Source organism: Malaclemys terrapin, chromosome 21 (assembly GCF_027887155.1).
Source record: "Malaclemys terrapin pileata isolate rMalTer1 chromosome 21, rMalTer1.hap1, whole genome shotgun sequence".
Lineage (NCBI taxonomy): Eukaryota > Metazoa > Chordata > Testudines > Emydidae > Malaclemys > Malaclemys terrapin.
The window spans coordinates 19,216,445-19,238,097 of NC_071525.1; the positions used below are offsets into that span (position 1 = coordinate 19,216,445).

General features: G+C 49.6%; 1 protein-coding gene across 1 annotated transcript; it reads right to left on the reverse strand.

The window, feature by feature from the left end:
• Nucleotides 1-1,840: 1,840 nt before the first annotated feature.
• LOC128827539 (interferon-inducible GTPase 5-like) lies at nt 1,841-16,134 on the reverse strand. The gene is made up of 3 exons (XM_054011486.1): nt 16,038-16,134; nt 15,027-15,096; nt 1,841-5,988 (listed from the first exon to the last, which is right to left on the reverse strand). Exon 3 carries the CDS (start codon nt 5,985-5,987, stop codon nt 4,749-4,751), a length of 1,239 nt encoding a protein of 412 aa, XP_053867461.1. The 5' UTR covers nt 5,988; nt 15,027-15,096; nt 16,038-16,134; the 3' UTR covers nt 1,841-4,748.
• Between the last annotated feature and the right edge of the window lie 5,519 nt (nt 16,135-21,653).

The window sequence follows — 21,653 nt, forward strand, 5'->3', positions numbered from 1 at the left end:
GCCTTCAAAAAGAATGGGACAGGGCCCCCAAAATCATGAGATAAACAAATAATCAATGTGGGGTTCTTTTCATTTGTTCTCTGGTGCCTTAGCCATTATGGGTCATGTGTTCAAGCTTGTGTCCACAGTTACTTAAAAAAGAATGAAAGCTGAGATTCTCACATCATCACCTGACTCCTGGAGCTGGGACTTCAAGGAAAACACCAAACATTGTGAGACTCGTGATGAACTCGTGGAAGTTCGCAATACTGTTGTGTTTATATTTGCATTGTGTGCAGGGAGAAGTGGCTTCTTGTGTCACTTTGAATCAAATAAATGAATAAAATACACTGATACCCAAATTCATCACTGAACGTAGGAATTGCCAGACTGGATCCAGCCCAAGGTCCATCTAGTGCAGTCTCCTGTCTCTGATCGTGGACAGGGCCAGATGGTCCAGAAGAAGGGTAAGAACCCCACAGTACCAAATGTGGAATCATCTGCTCCCTGCTACCCGTGCTTTAGTCTCTAATAGTTAGAGATCGGCTTAAACCCCAAAGCTAGAAGTTTAGTGTCCCCACCAAAATTTTCCATTATGTTTCTTTCTGACAACTCTGACTATTATATCCAACTAAACATCCAACCCCCTGTGACGCAGCTGTATGGAATATGTTGGGCACTTTGTGATATTATTGATACCAATATTATAAATTGCAATGAGTCTGAGCAGAGAGGCTATGTAAGGTATCTATGAAAATGTTATAATTTGCCAAGTATGATCATCTTGTTTCTATGTCTGTATCTCCTTTGTATTGTGAGTTATAGAGACATAGGGTACATCTGTATTTCCAAACGTGTGCTTTGTTTCTGGGTGACACCCCCAGACAGACTGGCATCAGCACTGCCTAGCCCGTTCAATGGTCCATCAAGGGTATTCAGCTGTACAATTAACCCTTTGAAAGGTGCCAGGGGATGCACCTTATGTGTCAGCAAGGCATGTAGTGGCAGGCTGGAGGACAGAGAACTTTTCAATGTCATGTGCTTTGCAGCTTATGTTTGGGACACAGGAAGCACAAGCCACATGGCAAAAGGAATCTAAAGGGCAGCTGCATCTTCTCCATTTTGTTTTCATTCCTGCTTCTACCTCTGGAGTAACTTTTCTACAAAATGAAGCTCTGAACAAAGGACTGAAAGATGCATCCAAGCTGTGGATCTGTTCCCGGGGGACTTTCAAGCCAGAAAACTGACCAACCCTACTAAGAACCTGATTTATAGACTTCGACTTCTTATGTATGTATCTGATTGATTTGGCAATTTAACCAATTCTCTTTTCCTTCTTTTCTTTTATAATAAACATTTAGTTTTAGATAATAACAGATTGCCTGGCAGCGTGGTATTTTGGGTAGGATCCAAACTAATATTGACTGGTAAAGTGGCTGGCCCTTTGGTTTCAGAAGAACATTTGGTATAGTGAGCAGAGGTTTTAAATAACTTCTCACTGTACTGAACCGGTTTGCTGATTGGGAGCCAGAGAACTGGAATGCAGTAAGGGGGAGGGGGGTGATTTCTTTTTTAGCTACTTGATAACCAGTGTGGGGGATCAGGAGTACCCTTGTTGGCGAGTCTAACTTCAGTGTTAACCACCAGTTTTTGAGAGAATCTGCTCTCCTTTTTTCAGCCTGCCCTGAGCTTTGAATTTTCAGAGAGGGCTGTCCTAGGCACACCAGGTCACATCTCCTTCCCAAGATATAAATATGCAATCCGAATACCCAACCTACAGGAGTGGAGTCCAAGCATGGATCCAGTTTATGCCCCTTAATCCACGTTTTCCTAAGAGCAATTAAGCTCAGATGCACAAGTGTCAGATTAAATTCTACAGCAATTTATTGAAGGATAAATGCACTTCTACAAGGTTTGGAATTAATATCAAACCACAAGCAACTAGTACATGGAGCAGTGAAATTGAATCCACACAGATTACCAGGTATGAAACACTGAGCAAATGAATAGTAACAGTTTGATACATAGCATCACATGAACCAATAGCCATGAGAGACAAACACCCTGTGATTACAATCCCAGCACCTCAGCTCAGTCTGAGCAGGGTCGGTGGTTCCCGGACACTCAGGCAAATCTAAACTCAGCATCAATCAAGCAAATCAGGGATTAAACGCATCAGCAGTAGCTCAACCCGCAGCTCAGGGTTGTCAATTGCAGAGGTGAGATTCTCAGTAACCATTAAGCCTCTGATACACGTTTAGCAGCCGGATGCTTCCAAACTCTGCTCAGGGTACAACTTCGTTACAGGTTAATAACAGCCTTGAGTTTCATCACCTCAGCCAGAGAACAGAAACTTTAGCCAACCCCTGGGATGAGACTGGGTAAATGGCTGTGCATGGAGGAGCAGATCTAGAGCTGTGTAAATGGGATTGAATCAACAGAGCTACGTCCATTCACGCCAGCTGGGGATTTGCTCCCAGGGGTTTCTCAGAGAGGCCATTTCAGGCTACATCTACACTTGGAGCTGAGGGTCCAGGTGGGTTTTCACTCAGTACATCTAGCCCATACCGCCATTCTCCATGCTGCCATGATTACACCACCATATTCCACATGCTAGCTCCAGGAGAGCGATCGTGAGGGTGTCTCTGCGAGCTGGGCATCGCACCCCTAGCTCCAAGCATAGACAGACTCTGACTTGAGCTCCGGGCCCTGAGTTCAAGCAGCAGGAGCGGACATCTGGGTTGCTGAGCAGGCTACAGCTCCCAGATTGTTATCGTCGGGCTGCTCAGAATGTGGATGTGATGAACTGTGGAAGATTATCAGCCATTTTGTGTAACTGTGTCTGCTATTCACCTTCCATTTTGTGTGTCCGTGTCCACTGTACATCATCCATTTTGTATGTCTGTGTCAGCTATACACCATCCATTTTGTTTGCAGGCTTCCATGTTGGATTCTGTTCGCCATTTTGAGGCCTCAGCTCAATCCAGTTTAATCTACTTTATGCACAGCCTGTTGTGAGGCAATACCGAGACATCTCCGCTGCTGGGAGGGGAGCGTAACACCCCATAGAGCACTGGAACAGAGAGCTGTCGAAATGACAAGCAGGGTCTGCTGACTTTGTGATGACTCTTAACGGTTGCCCCACCCCTATGAAAGAGTTGGGGGGGATGGAGTTTCGCAATAGGAGCCCAGATTGCTGGTTGGTGTCTGTGGTTAAGAATTTCCTTTGCTAAAGCCTGTGTGTTTTGCTTCCCTGCCACATGTTCCCCAAGTGGTTAAAGGGCAAGTTCCGAATTTCCACAGCTGCGCTGAAATTCTGAGGTTGTTTCCATGCTGACATAGCTACGGCGATGAAGCTGCGCTGATACACAGTCTCCATAGTGCAGACAGATCCGTAGGTCCAGTACTGCAGATGTAGTAACATAGTATAGATGCTTCCTACATCAACAAAAGGGGGTTTTCCACTGATGTCATTAATCCTCCTTTCCAGAAGAGAGGAGCTAGGTTGACAGAAGAATTCTTCTATCGATTTAGCCGCATCTACACCAGGGGTTACTGACCTAACTACAGTATTCAGGGTCTTTGTGTGACATTTTTCACAGCCCTGTGCAACGTGGTTAGGTTGATCTAACTGTCTAATGTAGGCGAGGCCTGAATGGTGCTGAGAGTTCACACCTCTGCCTGGTGTTATTAGTGACACAGGTGAGGAGTGTGTGTTTAATATGGTATTTCATTGGACAGTGTCCCTTTTCCTGTGGGATGATCAGAAGTAATTGTAGAAGCTGGGAATTCGACCTCAGTTTTGTCTGTTTCCAGCCTTATTAAAAATCATCTTCATTTAACAGAAAAGAACCTAGCTGTTCCCTCCCCTCCCCACACCTTAGTCAGTCTTTCTCTCGTCTGTCACATTACATGTGAAAAGGAAGGAAATGCCACCTCCTCTCTACTCAGATCCAGTCCCCACTTGCCATGGGGTTGGTGTCAGATCTGTTGCTCTTTTGTTCTCTGTCACGGGATGTCTGGCCCCTGTGACTGAAGTGGGTACAACCTCACTTCTCCCTCCTTGTGCTAGAACAGGAGCTCCCAGCTGGGACAATTAAGGGATGGGCTGCACTGGGGTAATACAGGTCCAAGATGGTACTTCTACACTGCATTGTATCCCTGGGTCTATGGGACCCGAGCTTGTGGACTCGGTGTTTCCAAGCCTGCACTTGAGTGTCCACACTGCACTGGAAACCTGGGTTTACAAGTGCTGGACCCGGGTCTCAGGGCTGTGCTAGTGTGTCCACACTGCACTACGCAAACCTTCTGATTGGGTCTGCAGCTTGAGCTGTGTCCACACTGCAGAATGACAGGGCTTGGACCTGAGACTCAGCAGGACTAGGGCTCTGACCCACCCCCCAGCAGGGTCCTAGGTCCTATTCCCGAGTGCTCACTGACCCGAGTCAGACTGATTTGGGTGAGGAAGGAAGCAGGGTTTAGGCTCAAACCTGAGTCAGAGCTCAGGCTTACTGTGCAGTGTGGACAGACCAGGGACCCACTGAGGGGGGACTGGTTGAGAGAGAGAGAGAGTGGAAACAGGAGCAGCAGGACTGCCAGAGGCCCCGGAAGCGGAGGCAGTGAAAGTCGGCAATGCAGGGGTGAGCCAAGAAATGGTTTTGGCTCCTGGTTTGTTTAAGTTTGGGACAATAAAATTACAGAAAGGAGGCTTGGGGTGTGGCAGTTTATCCTGCAAAGCTGGGGAGAAGCTCTACTTTGGGACATTGTTATTAGTTATCCTCTGCTCCCTCCAAAGCCTTTTTCAGGACTCGTTGAGTATCTTCTGCAACTTCATCCAAAAACGTATGTAGCATTTCATAGGTGACATTGTAAGATCTCTCTGCTGCTATCCCAGTGCCAATCAGTGGTACCACGCTGATAAAATATTTAACTGTCATCATATTTTCCCCTGTAGCCTCTCTGAGCCGCTTCAAAGCCTCTTCTCTTGTTATATCTTTGGCCAAAGCACACTGCATCACAGATTTCAGCTCATCAGCAGACATCCGAACTTGTTTAGCAAGTGATTTGAGTGAATCATCATCCAGGCCAAAGGACTTGCAATACTCTCTCATGTTCTCCACCAGGATGTCGACATCGCACTTAACTGAGAGAAATGGGAGAGGAACAGCAGCGAGAGCGCACGACTTCAGGGCTTGTTTCCAGATCTGTTCCTGCAGGGCCTTCTGTTTCTCTTTCAAGATTTTTTCAGAGGTGCTGGGCAGGGCACAGATGAGAACATGTCTCTTGTGAGTGTCGAGGTCATTTGCGAAAGTCTGCTGCAGTAGGGGAGAATCGTACTTGTGAAAGTCCCATCTTGACACCAGGAAAACCTGTGGGGAGATGATGCCTGATTCTTGCAGGTGCCTCATGCATCTATTTCTCATTACCTCTAGAGTTTTCTCCTCTTTGAAATTTCTTTTTCTTTGTTCATTATCCAAGTCCACATCCACCTTGGAGCGAACAAAGTAAAACTTCTTCCCCATCCTCTTGATTTCTTTGGCAAGTTTGGTATCAGTCTCTGTGAAGCGCAGGGCTGCGATGATGATGAAGAAATCATACTGATCAAGGTTCATATCTTTGACATATGTTTCTGTTGGATACTTTGGTGATCCGATCCCAGGTAGATCCCACACAATCACATTTGGGTGAATGGGATGGGGGTAAGCAGTTGGAACCTTTGTTGTTTCATTCACCCCAGTCTCAGCTGCACCACTGTCATCATCGTTCAGGCTCCTTATGGCATTGATGAAAGACGACTTCCCAGAGCCCGAGTTCCCTGTGATGGCGATGTTGAGTTTGGTATTTCTTAGCAACTGATCAGACTTTTTCACCACAGAAATGGCTTTTGACAAGTTCCCAACTTTGACAGCGGTCTGGAATTCTTCAGTTTCCTCCTCAGACAGACCGGGAAGTTTACTGCCCCATTTTGAAAACAAATCATCCCAGTGCGTTTTTGAATCTTCTGTCATCCTGGGAGAAGAAACATAAATTCCAGTCAGGATTAGGAATTTTCCCTCCCAGGGCTATTTACTATCAGAACTGCATGTGGAACAGGCTGGTCTGAGTTGGAACAACAGCAGCTGGGCAGGGAGCCAGGGCAGAGGGGCGCCAATGACAGACACTGACTGAACCTGGCCTGAAACCCACAAGCTCCTGTTTGCAGGACTAGAGACTGGAGTGGCGAGGGCGGCCCAGGCACTGACCCTGAAGAGCCCCAGGGACCCAGACAGGAACCACAACCACTGCATCTCACTCTGCACTGTAACTGTTTAACCCTCTATACCTAGGGTCTCACAGCCCTATGCAACGTATCTGGGTCAATCTAATTGTTAAGCGTAGGCCAGGCCGTAGTGTTGCTGAGCATTCACACCTCTGCTTGGTGTTGTTAGTGACACAGGCGAGGAGTGTGTGTTTAATATGGTATTTCATCAGACCGTGTCCCCTTAAGCTTTTCCTGGAGGGAGATCAAAAGAAATTGTAGACGCTGGGGATTTGACCTCAGTTTTGTCTGGTTCCAGCTGTAGTAAAAATAATCTTCATTGAAAAGAAAAAAACTAGTTGTTCCCTCCCGTCCCCCAGTCTTAGTTAGTTTCCCTCTCTTCTGTCACATTACATGTGAGAAGGAAGGAAACACCCCCCCCCTCCTCAGTCCAGTCCTCACTAGTCATGAGGTTGGTGTCAGACGTGTTGGCCTTTTGTTCTCTGTCACAGGGTTGCTGGTCCCTGTGACTGAAGTGGGTCCAATCCTCCCTCGCCCTCCCTGTGCCCGAACAGGAGCTCCCAACTGGGTTAATGAAAGGGGCGGGACTGCACTGGGGGCGTGTAGCGGGGTGGACACCCGCTGCTGCCTGGGAAGGGTTAAAGCCAGTCCTGCAGAGGGCTGGGGCTGTGGGAAAGGCTACCTAGGCTGATTGGGGAAGTAGCTGCAGTTGGGCCATGCCCCAATCAGGCCTCAGCTGGTCTGTATAAAGAGGCTGGGAGCCAGGAGCTCAACAGTCTCTCTATACACTCAGAGAGAGAGAGGGGCCTGGCTGCAGGGAGCGAACAGGGTACCTGAGTGGAGCAGGGCTGGGGACAGGCTGAGGAGCTGGGGAGCTCCAGCCTGGAAAGCCCCAGGCTGCGGCCTGGTAATAGGCCAAGGGGTACTGGGGGTTGCAGAGGGCAGCCCAGAGGTAGGCCAAGGCAGCAGGTCCAAACCCAGCCTTGCCTGTGATGAGTGGCCTATACTGCAGTCTGCCCCAGGGAGCAGGGGCTTGATAGTGACTGGCAGTGACCTGGTACTGAGGTGAGGTGGGGTTTGTGGGTGGGGGTTCCCTGGGGAGGGGAAACCCAGAGCAAGGGGTTCTGCCAGAGGGCAACCCCCCAGATAAGGGCACCGGGGTCCTGGGAGGGACATGGGGGCCAGAAGTCATGACAAGATGGATCACTGGCCTGCAAAGGGCGCTCTGGATGCTGGACTGAGCTGATTCCCCAGACAACCAGCAGGAGGTGCTGCAGGGGTGAGTCCGACCCCTTACAGGGCGATACAGGCCAGAGAGGGCACGTCTACACTGCACTGGAAACCTGGGTCTGTGGGACACAAGCTTGTGGATTTGGTGTTTTCAAGACTGCGTTTGAGCGTCCACACTGGAGTGGGTATGTCTACTCAAGCTGAAAATGACACCTTCCCTCTCCACTGCAGACATATCCCTAGACAGAGCTGGTCACGTCACCTTGGGATGGTTGTCTAACACTTCACATTATAAGCCCCTCTTTTCAGTTGCTTATAACTTTGCCAAACTTGAACCAGTCACCCTGAAGTTTCCTAGGACAGGCATCTGCCTCAGGCAGATTTTTGGTACGTTTCTGCTCAGATGGCTCGGGCCATTTCCAAGAGCGAAGGTAAGGGAGGAAAAGCACATTGTTTTTCCAGATGAAGAATTCTTACAATGGTTTCATTGAGAAGCTCTAGTGCCCCCAAGCTTTGGAGCAGGGACCTCAACACCTGAGCTTTAGCAGGAGGACATGCCAGGGACAGGCCTTGACCATCTCTGTGAAAACCCTTCCCAGACTGGTCAACTTAAGTTCTTCCCAGTGCAACCGACCCCCAAGCCCCAAATAAAATTCCTGATTGCAGATGTGTAACCTAAGAATTTGACATCTAAATTCTCTGAAGACTGTCTGTACTGAGTATGCTCCATCCCAGCACTGAGCAGAACTTTTCCTGCAATTGTTTCTCACAGCTGGCACTGGGACACAGAGGGGTGGAGAGACGGGACTGAGAGATGCCGGAGAGGACAAGGGCAGAAGGCTCTGTGATTACTACCCTCCAGAACTTATAAGGTTCCCATGACTCAACCTTCCTCTGCTGTCAGTGAGTATCCATGAAATCCACTGGCAAAGAGCATCTCTCATTCCCCTCGGCCACTCTGAACATATACAGTGTGACGATAAAGTCTTCAATTACAAGGCCACCTTTCTTTTTCCTTCACAGAGCCTGAGCATTTCCTTAGCTGTGCACCAAAATATCCAGAAGGAGCCTTGCAGACTGTCTGGGGCAGAGTAACATTCGAAAGCAACCTGCCCCGTGCAGGACCTGGGTTACATGTACACAGGTGGTGCCCGGGATCCTGTTTATCCCCTCCCCAGCCCTGTTGCGCTTGCAGTTTACCCCCGGCCCCTCCCTTGCTCCAGGGACCAACCCTTATTTAAATCGGAGTTTTGAGGAAAAAACCCACGTAAAGATACATTATATCTCATCATGGAATAGGGATTATACATTCGAATTCTATAGTATGAGACAATATATTCATGTCATGTTTAAGAAAAGTTTTGTAAATGAGTTCTAACAGTTCATGGAATGAAGAACCTGATCTTATGGGGTTCCAGGGTCTTCTGTGAAGATTATTTAGGTTAATCTTTCTATCTACCCAATGGGACTCAGTGTTCAGTCTAGAAGATGCCGTCAGAGAGGCTTAGTTTTGCAGTTCTCAAACTGTGGATTTGTGTCTTCAGAGGTAACATGCTTGTTAACAGTAAAAATGTTTTAAATAAATAAATAATATAGAGAAGTGAGAAATAACAGACCTCAACGCTATTGTCCCTCTGCAAATTTGTGTACACAGAGTCAATCCCTTACCTCTCTCTAAAAGTGAAAAGTTTCAAAAAGTTAAATGAATAGAAGATTGTTGGGGGGCGGAATAGATCTGGACAAGGAGAAGTCTGGAGATAAATGTGAGAAGTGAGGGACATATGCTTTTTTGTTAAAATATTATGTTTGCTGTTCAAGAAAAAAATCCAGAATACTTAACGTTGTTGTTTTAGTAAAAAAAACAACAACACAATTTAAATGTCTGTCTGTTGATGTTCTCCTCCTAATTCAGCGTGGCAAGAAAATCCTCCAAATATGAATGATTGAGATTGGAGATAGTTCACCTCCCAATGACTTCATAAATATCTGCTTCAATTATCTTTGGTAAATGAAATAACCAAACAATCATTCATTTTCTGATATAGCTGTAAAACTCATCTGAAAAGTTTTTAAAATAGATCATGGCTTAGAAGTGTAGAGTGTAAAAAGAACAGGAGTACGTGTGGCACCTTAGAGACTAACAAATTTATTAGAGCATAAGCTTTCGTGGGCTACAGCCCACTTCTTCGGATGAATATGTTGACGTCACCAGGCATTACCATCACCCTAGGGGACTCAGGAGGGTGGAAAATCACAAGTGTCAATGAAGCCTTCCTGTACTAGGCCTGAACCAAACTCCTTCCATGTTTAAACTCTAATCGACCTCAAAAGCCAGGTACAAGTGGAATGTGTAAGCAGCCCGCTATCAGTGGTAACCCCCCTTACCAGTACCAAGCGGTAATAATGAGGCCTGCAGACCACTGGCTGAAGGAAAGATAGTAAATCAAAGGAAAGGGACAAGATAGTAATTCAAGGAGTCTTATTAACGAGCTGAATTTATAGCTGCCAACCTAATCTAACTGAAATGTAATTGCTATTTGCCTAGTAATTGTTACCAGGGAAGGGAGGGGTAGAGGGAGAGGAAGGGAGGGGAGGGGGGGGGGATGAGGCTTGACTGCAAAATGTATAAAAGAAGAAAAGCTGTTTCTGTTAGTGTGCTTGATTTGAGACGTGCCAGTCTCCTTGCACCACTTTGAGATCTCAAATAAACTTTGCTTGCTTCTCCACCTGGTGTGTTCATTGACGCGAAGCACACCGGGCAACGAACCCACTGTTGCTGTCCTCGAGCACACCTGTGCTGGCAACAGTTTTGGCGCCCAACGTGGGGCTCAAGGCTGAAATTTAGCCTTGCCCGGATCCCTCCTGGAGGCCGATGGATTACGATGACAACCGACGCCCAGAGCGCTCACCAGTGACTTCATCGGGGGCCTCGGTGAAGACGTGGTTTGCTCGACCCCGGAGGGCACAACGGTGCAACGCGCTCGAGTAGTGGAGAAGCAGCTGCGGGCGACGGTGGGGAACCGGTCCTGTGGATAGGGCAACGGTGCAGAACCGGACCCTTGGATAAGGTAGAAACAGTCCAGTGGGGACTTTATCTGTCTTGACCTGGGGACGCCCAGAGTCTCCCTAATATGGGGCAGGGACAGAGTATGGCAGGCAGGGCAAGGTGTACACCCTTGGAATGCATTCTGGTGAATTGGAAAGTGTTTGGATCGGATCCGTTGATTAAAAGTAAACTGAAAAGATACTGTACAGTAGACTGGCCTCGATATCAGCTAGAGGACCAGGAAAGGTGGCCACCGGAGGGATCACTCAATTATAATACGATCCTTCAATTGCTTTTGTTTTGTCAGCGTACGGGTAAATGGAATGAACATATGTATGTACAGTTGTTTATGTTGTTAAGAGATAGGTCAGATCTGTTGCAAAGGTGTAATTTGACTCCGACAGGTTCGGTAGTAACTATTGTTAGTCCCCAGAACCCTCCCCCGGTTGTGATGGCAGAGTCGGTGTCCCCTTCGGCTCCAACACCCCCACCGTATAAAGATAGGGTGCCTCAGGTCCCAGAGATTGCCCCCTCGGTGGGATTCTATCCATTGATTACTGAGACTCGGATAGCCCGTCCTGGAGCAGACAATCGCCCAGCCACTACAATGCAGGTTTATACCCATGTGCCTTTTAACCCAGTGGACCTAGCAGCTTTTAAGGCACAGGCAGGGGAATTCTCTACGAACCCAAGCAAGTTTATCTCGGTCTTTGAAGGGTGTCTGGCTAGCCATAAGCCTGACTGGGATGACTGTAATGTCCTTATGCGGACCCTGCTGTCTGAGGTGGAGCGTAATCAGGTTGTGTCTAAGGCACGGGAGGAGGCACAGCTTAGACATGAGGCAAACGCAGCAAACGTTCCTGTTGCTGCAGTTCAGGTCCCGACAGCAGACCCCCGGTGGAATCCCAACGTGCCGGCAGATCTCACCTGTCTCACTATACAAGGAGCTCCTATTACAGGGTCTCTGACACTCAGCTGTCCGACATAACAATTGGGCTAAGCCGTATGAGCTAGTACAGGAGCCAAAAGAGAGTCCGGTTGCTTTTCTGCAGCGTATTCGGGATACCATCAGGCAAACTACTAGTGCAAACCCCGATGATCAGGCTACTGAGGCAATTATGAAGGGTATCTTTACCAGCCGTGCGGCCCCTGATATTAAAAGGAATTGCAGAAAAAGGAGGATTTGATGGGCATGACCATGGCACAGATTTTGGAAACTGCAAACAGGGCTTACAGCCTTAGGGAGGGAGAAAAGGAAAAGAGGCAAGTGAAAATGATGGTTGCAGCAGTACAGGCTGGTGGCAGGGGAAAATTCCAGGAAGGTGGAAGGGGCTGGGGAATGAGAGGACGTGGACGTGGGCACCCTGGCTCACAGGAAAGGCATCTGGGTCGCAACCAGTGTGCCAGATGCCGAAAGGAGGGACAGAGGAGCAGGAACATGACTGTCTGGAAATCATAGATGTCCAATATTCCAGCCACCCAGACTTAAAAGATCAACCCCTCCCTAATGCTGATTATGAGTGGTATACTGACGGCAAGCCCCGCCCCCAGGAATCGGGCCCCGCTCTTGCTAAAGCCGGCCCTGGCCTGCTGGTCTCCCATACAGCAGCAAAGGTCGAAGGACACAAGAACTGGATCCATCACTCTCGTCTAAAAGCAGTGCCCGCTCCTGAACGGTGGACCGTCCAGCCTGCAGAGAAGACTGCCAGCGACGATCTGGGATTAAAACTGTTGTTCAAAAGACAATAAGGCCTGCTGGGGATGACCTGTGATCTCTTTGGACAGTCACAGCGCACTCCCCATGAGAACTCTGAGCGTTGGCTGTGTTTGTTTTCACAGGGCTGGCCTAACCTGGTGGCCTGGTCCCTTTTGCTTTCAGTCTGTCTGCTATTGGTAATTGTTATTTTGTGGGTATTTGGGGAATTGTAATTGTTAGGCCCTAGGGTCACCTGCCCAGCATGGAAACAGGTCCAGGGTCTGCCACAGTGGTACTCTTTGCCGTAGGGATATTCCTCTCGTTACCTTCCGTTTCCCCCCCAACCACATGCAGGATGGAAAGGAATCCCTACTAACTTGGAAACAAACACATATGAGTCCTTGAAGGTTTGCTTTGCCCAAGAGTTCAACCTCTCTAACTGCTGGGTATGCTCCCAAGTCCCGCACCACGCAGCAGGGTTACCCTGGAGGGCAGTTCCCCAAAATTGGTCAGATATCTGTTGGGGATGGTTCAGTAGGGGAAGAAACACCTCGGGTACCCCCTTGTCACAAAACTGTACCATTGAATCCCAGTATGCATTAAGGGACGACCCTTGGGAGCCGCAGGCCAACTCAACGCAGATCCCTTCCCCTATTAGGCTGCTGTCAGTGGCCCCCGGGTTGGTGTGCTATAGACAGTTCAAGTCCAGCCATCACACCTCGTCCGCTGGGAATAGCACCTGTCAGTATTATTTATCCCCTGACAGTGACGCTTCCATCCCTGTCTATGTTAATGGCAAATTCGACTTTACAGTTCGGTTCGCAACATTTAGTGACAAAGAAACAAATAGGTGGTGCCGCGGTTATAATGGCTTGGTAGGAAATGGCCACTCCTTTTACATTTGCGGAATGTCTGCCTATAAGTGGCTACCGCATCGGTGGTATGGGAGCTGCTATCTAGGATATCTTGCCCCTCCCCTTCGTGTCCTCCCTAAACTGCCCCCTGGCCGTCCCAGGCAGCGTAGATCTTTGTATGCCACCCCAGAGCCCATTAGAGAAGGAGACAGGTTGGGTATGATCCGCCTCCCATCCTATGGGGTGGACGGCTAACCCAATTTTATCACAGGCTCTCTGTGTTTCTCACCAAGTTCGCCAATGAAACCTTGGCCATAGAGAAAAGCCTTAACTCAGAGCTTTACCAGCTCCGGTTGCTGTCCCTGCAAAATAGACAGGCCTTAGATTATGTTTTAGCCTCCCAGGGCGGGGTGTGTGCCCTTATTGGGAGTGAATGTTGTACTTATGTCCCGGAAGACTCAAAGAACATTAACAAACACATCCTGTCAGCCGAACAGGCTTTCGAGCAGTGGGAGGCCCAGGAAAGGGAACCCACGGGTTTCGATTCCCTTTGGAGTTGGTTGCCCAACCTAGGAGGACTGGGAAATGGCCTTGTGCGTCTCCTCCTCACTGGTGTGGTACTGTGCCTGGTCACCCTCCTCCTGATGGCTTGTTTTAAGATGCTCCTCCGTAAGCTTTGTGCCCCCCGTTCCCCAGAAATCCCGGCATACCCTCTCATTGAGAACCCCAGCTTCACAGCACTCAATCATATCTTGTCCACAGAATATGAGAAAACTCAGCCAAAAGCTTGTTGAGTATTCTCAAAGGAGGGAGTTGTTGACGTCACCAGGCATCACCATCACCCTAGGGGACTCAGGAGGGCGGAAAATCACAAGTGTCAATGAAGCCTTCCTGCACTAGGCCTGAACCAAACTCCTTCCATGTTTAAACTCTAATCGACCTCAAAAGCCAGGTGCAAGTGGAATGTGTAAGCAGCCCGCTATCAGTGGTAACCCCCCTTACCAGTACCAAGCGGTAATCATGAGGCCTGCATACCACTGGCTGAAGGAAAGATAGTAAATCAAAGGAAAGGGACAAGATAGTAATTCAAGGAGTCTTACTAACGAGCTGAATTTATAGCTGCCAACCTAATCTAACTGAAATGTAATTGCTATTTGCGTAGTAATTGTTACCAGGGATGGGAGGGGTAGAGAGAGAGGAGAATGGTGGGGGGGGAGGAGGGGAGGAGTAGTGGGGGGTGGATGAGGCTTGACTGCAAAATGTATAAAAGAAGAAAAGCTGTTTCTGTTGGTGTGCTTGATTTGAGACGTGCCAGTCTCCTTGTACCGCTTTGAGATCTCAAATAAACTTTGCTTGCTTCTCCACCTGGTGTGTTCATTGACGCGAAGCACACCGGGCAACGAACCCACTGTTGCTGTCCTCGAGCACACCTGTGCTGGCAACAAATATGCATATGCATCCGAAGAAGTGGGCAGTAGCCCACGAAAGCTTATGCTCTCATAAATTTGTTAATCTCTAAGGTGCCACACGTACTCCTGTTCTTTTTGCGGATACAGACTAACACGGTTGCTACTTTGAAAAGTGTAGAGTATGTACCTTCTAAAACTGAAACCTACATCTGAAGAATATGTATTAAGGTTATAACGACCAACAAGAATGCACTTTTATATAGAAAACCATGATTAAATTGAATCTTTCTGACTAGTGATTTAAATCATGATTTAAATCAAATCCACCCTTCCCCCTGTGCTCCTGCCCCTGGCCCCTTTAGTCCCCACGGGGCCCACAACTATGTTTGGCGCCAGGCCCACAAAAAGTTAATCCGGCCCTGCAACTAAAATCAAAACTGGTGTGGAGAAAATGCATAAGGAAGTGCTATTTATCCCTTCCCATAAAACAAGAACCAGGGGTCAACCAATGAAATGAATAGGCAGCAGATTTAAAACCAACAAAAGGAAGTACCTTGTCACACAACGCACAGTCAACCTGTGGAACTCCTTGCCAGGGGATGTTGTGAAGGCCAAAACTGTAACTGAAATCAAAAAAGAATTTAGTAAGTTCCTGAGGACAAATCCATTGATAGCTATTAGCAAGATGGTCAGGGATGCAGGCCCCTGCTGTGGGTGTCCCAGAACCTCTGATTGCCTGATGGTGGGACTGCTCGACAGAGGATGGATTACTTGAAGATTCCCTGTTCTGTTCATTCCCTCTGAAACATCTGGCATTGGCCACTGTCTGAAGACAGGACACTGGGCTAGATGGACCATTGGTCTGACCCTGTGTGGCTGGTCTTATGTTCTAATCTGTAACCCCTAGCTTTTGTCTTGTGCCTACATAGGTGTTACATGGTGCCTTCCCCTTTAATGGTCTCTAACAACGTGTTACCACTTAGGTTAAACAATCTGTCCCACCTTGTATTTAGCTGTCACATGGAGCACCTTCCCCAGACCTGAAGAAGAGCTCTGAGGAACTTCATAGATTGCCTCTTTCACCAGAAGTTGGTCCAATGAAAGATGTTACCTCACCCACCTTGTCTCTATCATAAATTTTAGCATCATTTTCTTTTGTCACATTTTCCCAGGTGGAAAAATGGTTAAATAAATAAATAAATAAATAAAATTATATCAAAAGCAGTAGGGAAAACCCCACTTCCCCTCAATTTTTTTACACCTACCTGCCACACCTGTGTGTTGGATCGCTCAGACAATTCAACAAAAGGGTTCCCCAGAAACCTCTAGCCAAAAAAATCAGACAATGGGCCAGCTCCCCTCCCGCACTGCCCCCGAGGACCCACAGGCAGGGGAAGCACAAACAGAAGCACCCATGTGTGGGGGTGGCTGGTTCCGAAGGCAATGCCAGGGGCCCCAAAGCTGCCTGTCCCTAAAGCTAAAGGGGTTCCAGTGCGTCCAACCTGCAATTGCAAGTTACCCTGTCCCTTGGCAGCATCGTGGGGCGGCCGATCTGGGGCCGTACCTTATGCAGTCTGTGCTGATGCACCGTCCTGTGTCCTCCTGGTGGGTCGGGGGAATCGATCGTTGCTGCAGGAACAGAATCAGCAATTACGGGGGAAACTCCTGTGGAAGCAGGGAAAGGAAGAGAGGGTTTAAGTGCAGCCATTTAAGTGTCAGAGACAGAACAACTGTTCTGTCAAGTCTGAGCCTAATATGGCGAGACCTGTAGAAGCCGGGCTCACGTCAGAAGCAAGAGGAAAACAGCAGAATAGTCAGTGTGACCCAGCCTTGAGAGAACGTTTGAGAAGAGAACGTGAGAAAATACTGCAATAGGTAGGAAATAGCCTAAATAAAATGCAGAAGGTTTTAATTAATGCACGTCACAAAGAGGTATAAATGCATGTGTGATTTTGCTTGTATTTTGGAGAAACTGAGGCAGAGATGCTCTCTGTCAGCCGTGCTCTTCCCCTGCAATTGCATGTCCTGAATAAACCTGTCTCTGATTTTGTTGCTTTCAACCAGAGAGTGGAGTCCGTTTCTTCCACACTCCCCAGAACTTTGCTTCAGGGGCTGAAAAAAAGAGAAGGGACTGACTTTTTTCTACTGATTAAAGAGTTTTCTGTTTTTAGCGAGGCAGGGGTCAGGGCTGAGCAGGGAGCGGGTTCTTGTAGCCTGGGGTGGAACAGGATTCGTCCCTCCCCTAAGGGAAAACATCCTAGATTAACCCTGTTCAGTGTTTCTGATATTATATTTTCCCCGTTCTCTCCCCACAGCTGCAGAGTGAATCATTACAGCCATTGCAGGCCCTCTTCTCTTCTCCCCAGGGCAGCCCAGTAACCCCTTCCTCAGCCCTCTGCCAAGCAGAGCCTATCCCTGAAATCCCAACCCTTGCTGGTGCACAAAGAGACACATGGGAAATTGTTCCCCTCCCAAGCTCTCTCTCGACAAGGGTGAGGGGGCAAAGGGACATCTGCCCTGGGGCCTGGTGATTTAAAAGGACCCAGGGCTTCTGGCAGCAGCCGGAGCCCTGGGCCCTTTAAATTACCAGCAGAGCCCGGGGTGGCACGGGCCATGCAGCGCTGACGGGTTAGCTGTGGGAGTCTAGTCCCAACACCCCCTTCTGCCCAAAGCCTCGCCACTTCCGGAGGCCTGGAGATGTGCCCTCCCACCTTGCCCAGGGGCCTGGCAGTTCTGTCGGCAGCCCTGGATATGCTGAGATCAGGCACTGGGCTGATTCTGCATCATTTTGTGTCGTCATTTCCACCAGTGCACAACGAGTCTCGACTGCTGCTATTCTGGATCAAAACAGTTGTCTTCTCACTTTGCACTGGTGTGAACGAGTGTGCGAGGTGCAGGCAATGGAGAATCTTTCATTGCAAAAACACCCCGGTCTGATTCCCAGGGAGCTTTGTGACAGGCTCAGGAAACGATCTGCATCCTGTGCCCCTGGAAACCGAAAGCAACGGGCTGAGCTGCCCCTTTCCCAGAAATGGGAGGAACCTGGGAAGCGGGGTTGGCTCTGAGGCACCGAACTACAACCAAAATTCCTACAGCCCTTAACACTTGCAAGGAAACACAGGTGAGGGATCGGCAGAAAATCATAGAATCGTAGGACTGGAAGGGGCCTTGAGTTCATCTAGTCCAGGCCTCTGCACTCATGGCAGGACTAAGTATTATTCTAGACCATCCCTGACAGGTGTTTGTCTAACCTGGCATATGGAGCTGTTTAGCCTGGAGTCCATCCAACAGCAGCTTGAAACCTCGTCTCTCTCCCCAACAGAAGTTGGTCCAACAAAAGATATTAGCTCATCCCCCTCATCTCTCTCATAAACTTAATGTAAGCAGAGAAAGAGTCCCGCTATTGTGGGGAACTTTCCTGGCTTCTGCACCACCCTGTGTAATCGGAAAGCGAAAAGGTCTGAGTCCTCGCTCCAACACCATTCACCCAGAGGCCGGCCTGCCCTTGACGATTCCCCTTCCACTGTCCCAAAACTTGGTCAGGGTCCCACGGAGGCTGCATCCCCAGTTTTGTCATGGTCACTTAGACCAGAGGCTAGGATGTCTCCACCATAGGCGTTGACTCTGTGGGTGCTTCGGGGCTGGAGCACCCACGGAGAAAAATTAGTGGGTGCTGAGCACCCACTGGCTGCTCCCTGTGGCCCCACCCCCTTACTCCAGCTCACCTACACCTTCGCCTTCTCCGCGAGTGCACCACCGCGTCCTGCTTCTCTCCCCTCCCTCCCAGCGCTTCTGCCACGAAACAGCTGATTCGTGGGGCAGGGAGGGAGAGGGGAGGAGGGGGAACATGGCGCGCTAAGGGGAAGAGGCAGGGCCGTTGCGGGGATTTGGGGAAGGGATCTAATAGGGTCAGGGAGGGGGCAGAGTTGGGGCAGGAACTTTGGGGATGGGGTTGGAATGGGGGCAGGGCCAGGGGCAGGGAAAGGGTGGAGTCGGGGTGGCACCAGGGGTGAGGGGCAGGAGCACCCACTGGTGCCGGAGAAAGTTGGCACCTATGGTCCCCACTCCAGGGTGCTCTCTCCATACCCATACGCCCCTACATCCCCCAGGCAGGGGAAGCACAGACACAAGCCCCCATGTGTGGGGGCGGCTGGTCCCCAGGGGAATGCAGGGGCCCTAAAGCTGCCTGTGCCTAAAGCTAAAGGAAGTAGTTAGTGGTCCAAGCACATCAAATACCCAACAGCAAGCTCCCCTGTCCTCTGGCAGAATCGTGGTGCAGCCGACCTGGGGACGTACCTTACACAGTCTGTGCTGATGCACCGTCCTGTGTCCTGGAGCCCCTGGGGGGTCGGGGTAAACCAGCCTTTGCTGCTGGAACAAAATCAGCTGCTGGGGGAAACTCCCCGAGACTTTGCTTCAGCCGCTAAAACCAAGAGAAGAGACTGAATTTTCTCCACTGATGGACGAGGTCCCGGTTCTAGTGAGGCTCTGGGCAGGGCTGAGCAAGCAGAGGGTTTTTGTAGCCTGGCTGGAACAGGATTCGATCCCTCCCCTCGTGGGAACAGATCCTAGATTAACCCTGTTCGGTTTTTCAGTTATTTTTCTGTTGTCTGTGTCGGCAGAATCTGGATGAGCTCTCCCCTGACATCCAGTGGTGAGCTGTGGAAGAGGCCTTCCGGAGCTGATCTCCTTCGCCTGGGCACACCCACCCTGCCTGGGGGCTCAGCACAATGGGATTGCTTGCCCGAGACATCAGATTGGGCTGGTGTTGGATGCCCAGTCTCCTTGTTATTGCGGAAGGTAATAAAAGATTATTATCTGTGCAAAGGTGAAAGTAAGCCGGTGCACCAATAAGAAAGTGACCAGCTGGGGCAGGGCTCTGATCCAGCCCCCTTACCCCGGCCTGGCCCCACCCCAAGCTGAGTCCGGGAGTAAAGCCCTGGGCACGTGGGACTGGCAGCCCGGACCCCAGCGCACGTGGCCGGCAGCAGAGCCTCAGGCATGCGGGGATAGCAGCAAAGCCCTGGGCGCGCGGGCCCAGCAGCAGAGCCCCAAAGGGGAGGTTACGATACGACAGTACCTCTAAGAAATTTAAGTTACTTTCACCCCTGATGGTGGGTGAGTGAATTTCTTGTATTGGATCAACTTGTGTTGGGGAGAGAGACAAGCTTTCGAGCTGCTGTCGGGTGGCTGCCGGCTAAGCAGCTCCACGTGCCAGGCCTTCGCCTGAGTTTCCTTGCAAGAGTTAAGGGCTGTAGGAATTTTGTTTGCAGTTCGGTGGCTCAGAGCCAGCTCCGCTTCCCGGCTTCCTCCCATTTCTGGGAAAGGGGCAGCTCAGACTGTTGCTTTCGGTTTCCAGGGGCACAGGATGCAGATCAGTTCCTGAGACTGTCACAAAGCTCCCTGGGAATCAGACGGAGCAGTTTGAGGGATGAAAGATTCTCCATTGCCTGCACCTCGCACACTCATTCACACCAGTGCAAAGTGGGTGTACAACACTTTGATCCAGAATAGCAGAATTCTAGACCCATTTTCCACTCATGTGGAGAATCCGCCCAGTGCCTGATCTCAGCACATCTCCCAAGAGGGGAGAAACACAGAAGGGGAACAATTCCCCATGTGTCTCTTTGTGCACCAGGCAGGGGTTGGGGGCAGAGAGTTCAGGGTTTCAGGGACAGGCTCTACTTGGCAGAGGGCTGAGGAAGGGGATACCAGGCTGCCCTGGGAAGAAGGGAAGAGGGCCTGCAATGGCAGAGGATGAAATAATTCACTCTGCAGCTGTGGGTAGAGAGGGCGGCTGGTGAAGTGGCATCTGGCAAAGAGGGGTGATGATCGGCGAGCAGGACGGCTGGCGGGGGAGAGGCGAGCAAGTGTCGCAGCAGCGGAGCGAGTAAGATGCTTTCTTACACCCACCACCCACACTGGGAGGTGAATTCTGCAGATGCACCTCTGAGCTTTGGGCCTTCCCTGGCCAAAGATAGCAACTGTGCGTGGGGTGCAGAGAAAGGTCGGGCACGTAAAAGAGACTTTTGGGTTGCTGGACTTAAGACCCTGAGGGGAAAAGGACACTGCCCAACCTACCTAGGGGGCGGGTCTTTTGCTCATGGTCTATATTTATGAACCCTGTTTGTGGTGTTTTCCCAAAGTCATGCCGAGTTACTTTCCTCTTTTTACTAAATGTTTTTTGCTACACTCAGGGCTTGTCTATACTTACCGCGCTGGTTCGGCGGCAGGCAATCGAACTTCTGGGTTCGATTTATCGCGTCTTGTCTGGACGCGATAAATCGAACTCAGAAGTGCTCCCCGTCGACTCCGGTAATCCTGCTCGCCGCGAGGAGTACGCGGAGTCGACGGGGGAGCCTGCCTGCCGGGTGTGGACCGCGGTAAGTTCGAAGTAAGGTACGTCGACTTCAGCTACGTTATTCACGTAGCTGAAGTTGCGTACCTTACTTCGATTTGGGGGTTTAGTGTAGACCAAGCCTCAGACTCTGTGCTTGTGTGTAGGGAAGTATTGCCTCTTCCACAACCTCCCTAGGCAATTTTTCCAGTGCTTAACCACCCTGGCAGGAAGTTTTTCCTAATGTTCAATCTAAACCTCCCATTCTGCAATTTAAGCCCGTTGCTTCTTGTCCTGTCCTCAGAATTGATCTCATTTTGAATTGTTTTTCCAAGGTAGTGGTGTGTGTACATTTCTTGGGTGGTGACTCTTCTTAGATGCTCCTGGAGTACAGCATCAAACTCAGCCATCAGCTCCACAATATTAAGGAAGTTTCCATTGTTTGGCACATACAGCTGATCTGAAGTGCCACGCAGTGCTAGGTTTTGGGTAGCAAACATTCTCACAATGGCAATGAGCCTTTTCAGAACATTTTGCAAGTAAAGAGACTCTGATCCAATCTTCTCTTGATGCTGATCATCTATGGCGGCCTTTAACCTGAGTCTCATCTCAAGTTCTTTCCACCTATGGCATGCTCTCTGGTGATTTGCTGCTGTTAGCCAAATGGGCTCGTTTCCCCCTGGAGCTGCCCAATTACCCCAAGGAGGCACGGGAGTCGAGAAGACGGCTTCAAGTTCTTTATTGATCAGTCAGCTGAGCGGGTGTCCCCCTCGACTCATGCCAGAGGGAGGAACACACCTTACAAGCACAACTGGGCTTCTTTTATACAGAGAGACAAACAAC